The sequence below is a fragment of the Xyrauchen texanus genome, chromosome 25, assembly GCF_025860055.1.
Source record: "Xyrauchen texanus isolate HMW12.3.18 chromosome 25, RBS_HiC_50CHRs, whole genome shotgun sequence".
Classification (NCBI taxonomy): domain Eukaryota; kingdom Metazoa; phylum Chordata; class Actinopteri; order Cypriniformes; family Catostomidae; genus Xyrauchen; species Xyrauchen texanus.
This window is the reverse complement of record NC_068300.1, coordinates 3,316,464-3,321,463: the sequence shown is the minus strand read 5'-3', so window position 1 is coordinate 3,321,463 and position 5,000 is coordinate 3,316,464. Positions and strand designations below refer to the sequence as shown.

The following is a 5,000-nucleotide window of genomic DNA, read 5'->3' as shown; positions in this document are numbered from 1 at the left end:
CCCGACACAGCAACACTGGCTCAACCAAAGATGTGAGTTTGGGACGGGACTATCAGATTGTTCGACCAATTGTACACTGAAATTTTGTGCTAAATTAAATATAGCAGAACAATTTTTGTACCTTCTACACTGAATAAGTTAGTCTAAGTATGAAATTAAAAATATTCAGTACATTTTTAATTTGTAAACAATTCATAGCAGAAAAGATTAAGTACTTTCCACAATGAATAAGTTTGCTTAAGCATGAATTTTAAAGTATTAAGTAAATTCTACATTGAATAAGTTATTTAAAGCCCGAACTTGAAAATATTAAGTAAATTCTACACTGAAAAAGTAAAAGCGTGAACTTGAAAATATTAAGTAAACGTTACATTGAATAAGTTAAAGAGTGAACTTGTAAATATTAAGTAAACGTTACATTGAATAAGTTAAAGAGTGAACTTGTAAATATTAAGTAAACGTTACATTGAATAAGTTAAAGAGTGAACTTGTAAATATTAAGTAAACGTTACATTGAATAAGTTAAAGAGTGAACTTGTAAATATTAAGTAAACGTTACATTGAATAAGTTAAAGAGTGAACTTGTAAATATTAAGTAAACGTTACATTGAAAAAGTAAAAGCGTGAACTTGAAAATATTAAGATATTAAGACGTTACATTGAATAAGTTAAAGAGTGAACTTGTAAATATTAAGTAAACGTTACATTGAATAAGTAAAAGCGTGAACTTGTAAATAGCATGTAAGTTAAGTGAACTAAATATTAAGTAAACGTTACATTGAATAAGTTAAAGAGTGAACTTGTAAATATTAAGTAAACGTTACATTGAATAAGTAAAAGCGTGAACTTGTAAATATTAAGTAAACGTTACATTGAATAAGTTAAAGAGTGAACTTGTAAATATTAAGTAAACGTTACATTGAATAAGTTAAAGAGTGAACTTGTAAATATTAAGTAAACGTTACATTGAATAAGTAAAAGCGTGAACTTGTAAATATTAAGTAAACGTTACATTGAATAAGTTAAAGAGTGAACTTGTAAATATTAAGTAAACGTTACATTGAATAAGTTAAAGAGTGAACTTGTAAATATTAAGTAAACGTTACATTGAATAAGTTAAAGAGTGAACTTGTAAATATTAAGTAAACGTTACATTGAATAAGTTAAAGAGTGAACTTGTAAATATTAAGTAAACGTTACATTGAATAAGTAAAAGCGTGAACTTGAAAATATTAAGTAAACGTTACATTGAATAAGTTAAAGAGTGAACTTGTAAATATTAAGTAAACGTTACATTGAATAAGTAAAAGCGTGAACTTGTAAATATTAAGTAAACGTTACATTGAATAAGTTAAAGAGTGAACTTGTAAATATTAAGTAAACGTTACATTGAATAAGTTAAAGAGTGAACTTGTAAATATTAAGTAAACGTTACACTGAATAAGTTAAAGAGTGAACTTGTAAATATTAAGTAAATTCTACACTGAAAATGTAAAAGCGTGAACTTGAAAAACTAAAAATACTTTAGCTTATAAATAAATATGAATTGTTTAATATTGTTAGTAATTTTTACAATGCATCATTATGTATCAATTCTTAAGTATAAAACGTTGTCATATTTATTTGCCAAGTTTAAGTAAATTTCACTCTTAAATAAAATAAGTACATTTCACTTAACTTTTCGAGTCTGAAGTCTGAAGTTGATTTTCTACTCAAAAATTAACCAAATCGATAAAAAAACGAATGATATGTTTATTGTTACGTCATCGTGTTTTGTGCACCAAGTGTTGAGGTTTGCATACTAAGATTATTTAAGTACCATGTAAATCAGAATTTTAAGTGAAATTTACTCACTTTAATTAATATTATGTCATGAATTTAAGCATATTTTACTTCATTTTATACCATTAAAAATATTATTTCATGAATAATAAAAATGCTGTTGAACTTTAATAATAGCACAGCGCCACCTACAGCTCAATAAATACTGATAATGTTGATAAATGTCATGTGCCTTTCGAAGGGTTTCAATTAAATCATCATAGTTTTACATTTAGACTATACTTTGATTGTAGTTGTTTATATGAAATATTTCAGTTATTTCTGAAGATATATTTGAACACGATCCCAACAGTTGTGCTCTTGACGTCAGAGATTCTTCTGCGCTCTCCACATTCATTTTACAGCTCAATACTCTGACAGGACGTCAACAACGGACTAATTTGTGTTCATTTTATTCTTAAGAACAGAGATGAAATAAGAGTGAACTGCAGTGAGATGACAACTCCTCCAGGCTTTCTGTAAAAGCAAGAAACGAGGAGTTTGAAAGCACGCCAGACAACACAGATGTTCCTCGGGAGAGAAACCAAGTGCATGCTGGGATTGAATTTTCCTGGAAGAGTCGAGCAACAGCCAACAGACACAAAGTGCCGTTACAGTTGAACACAATTTCACTACATCACAGCTCCCGGAGGACGAATATTCAGCAGCTCTCGATGGAGGAACATTGTAGAGAAACAACTTTAACAGACAGTCCAGATCCGTCAAAGCATCTGAAATAATCCACATCATCCATCAGCTATTACAGCGGGAACGTCTTGGCTACTGTAATTCCTCAAGGAAGACCCAGATGACAGACTGATGTGAAGGATCTTTACGCCAAACATGATTCATGGCGTTACATAACACAGAGTTAGGATGCCGTCTGCTGGCAGATCCAGTCGCTGTCGTTCCCTTTCGTCTTTAAATAACGGATCCAACTAGAAGCCAAAAGGGACAGCCGGACAGTCTGATGTCATCAGTGAAGCTCTGTGGGATCCAAATCATTTAAATTGATTCACACTTATATTTCGCATGGAAACACGGATTCGTTTTAGTGAGTCGGTTCGTTATGACGGTTCATGTAAACGAATCAGTTCACATAAATGATTCACTTGAGACGCAGCGCAGCCTTAAAGGGACAGTTCACCCAAAAGTCAAAACTCTCTCATCATTTATTCACCCTCGTGCCATCCCAGATGTGTGACAGAACAATATCTCAGCTGAGTGCAAGTGAATGGTGAGCAGATCTGAGAAGCTCCAAAAAGCACATAAAGGCAGCATTAAAGTAATCCAGTGGTTTAATCCATGTCTTCAGGGGTGATAGGATAGGTGTGGCTGAGAAACAGATCAATTTATTCATTTAAGTGCATAAATCCTCCCTGCCCAGTAGGTGGCGATATGTGAAAGTAGAAATTTGTGGTAATAAAAAAGGACGTAAATATTGATCTGTTTCTCACTCACGCCGATCATATCACTTCTGAAGACATGGATTAAACCACTGGATTACCTTTATGCTGCTTTTATGGGCTTTTGGAGCTTCAAAGTTCTAGTCACCATTCACATGCATTGTATGGAGCTACAGAGCTGAAACATACATCTATAAATCTTCATTTGTGTTCTGCAGATTGCGGTGTTTGACGGGCTGTCTGAGTAGATTTCCTGTGGCTGATCTCTAATCCTCCACACATGTGACGTGTGACACAGATATGACCACTGAATCATCACACAAAGTCACGTCCCGTGTAAATCACCGGTGGGTTTTGAGGACAGATAAATGCTCTTCACATCTGAAGTTCCAGTGAAACCGTGGGAAAAATGTTTTTCCAAACGTAATTTCCGCATGTGTCCACATCAAACACTCACAGCAGAGGGAACTTCTCATGAAACAGATTAAAAGACTCTTTTCAATTTTGATTTTCCTCTCGTAACATCTCTTATTTTACAAACAGATGATCAGAGTAAACACACAAACACACACTGAACTTCACAACTGGGAACATAATCATTCCCGAGCCAAAGAGAAATGGACTGAATAAAAATGTGTTTTTCTTTCCAGACACAATAAAAACACTGATGCTGATTATACAGACAGACAGACAGACAGACAGACAGACAGACAGACAGACAGACAGCTGGATGTAAACATGACGAGGGGAAGTTACATACTGCAGCGTGATACACAACACTAACAACAACAACAGAATGACAGAGACGGACAGACAGACATACAGGCCGAAAGAGAGACAGATAGGCTGACAGAGAGACAGACAGAAAGACAGACAGGCCAATAGAAAGACACACAGGCCAACAGAAAGACACACAGGCCAACAGAGAGACAGATAGAAAGATAGACAGACTGAAAGAGAAACAGATACACAGACAGACATACAAATAGGCTGAAAGACAGACAGACAGGCCAACAGAGAGACAGAAAAAGATAGACAGACTGACAGAGAAACAGACAGACATACAAACAGGCTGAAAGAGAGACAGACAGGCTGACAGAGAGAGACATACAGAAAGACAGACAGGCCAACAGAAAGACAAACAGAAAGACAGACAGGCCAACAGAGAGACAGATAGAAAGATAGACAGACTGAAAGAGAAACAGATAGACAGACAGACATACAAACAGGCTGAAAGAGAGACAGACAAGCTTGACAGAGAGGCAGACAGAAACACAGACAGGCCAACAGTGAGACAGACAGAAAGACAGACAGACAGGCCAACAGAGAGACAGAAAAGATAGACAGACTGACAGATAGACAGACAGACATACAAACAGGCCAAAAGAGAGACAGATAGGCTGACAGAGAGACAGACAGAAAGACAGACAGGCCAACAGAAAGACAGACAGGTCAACAAAGAGACAGATAGAAAGATAGACAGACAGACATACAAACAGGCCAAAAGAGAGACAGACAGGCTGACAGAGAGACAGACAGAAAGACAGACAGGCCAACAGAAAGACAGACAGGCCAACAGAGAGACAGAAAAGATAGACAGACTGACAGAGAAACAGACAGACATACAAACAGGCTGAAAGAGAGACAGACAGACAGTGTGTCAGACAGACAGATAGAAAGACAGACAGGCTAACAGATTGATTATAAACTTACAGGAAGGCCAATTTTCCCAAGATTCCCCAGGTCACCGATTTCTCCCTGAGAAAAACACAA

The 5,000-nt window shown here is 35.6% G+C and overlaps 1 protein-coding gene across 1 annotated transcript in view; it reads right to left on the bottom strand.

The window, feature by feature from the left end:
* Positions 1-5,000, bottom strand: part of LOC127618931 (collagen alpha-1(XXIV) chain) — a 127,898-nt gene that overhangs the window by 45,015 nt on the left and 77,883 nt on the right. Inside the window, exon 22 of the mRNA XM_052091634.1 lies at positions 4,941-4,985. Coding sequence (XP_051947594.1) covers positions 4,941-4,985 — 45 coding nt within the window. The remainder of the gene's footprint in view (positions 1-4,940; positions 4,986-5,000) is intronic.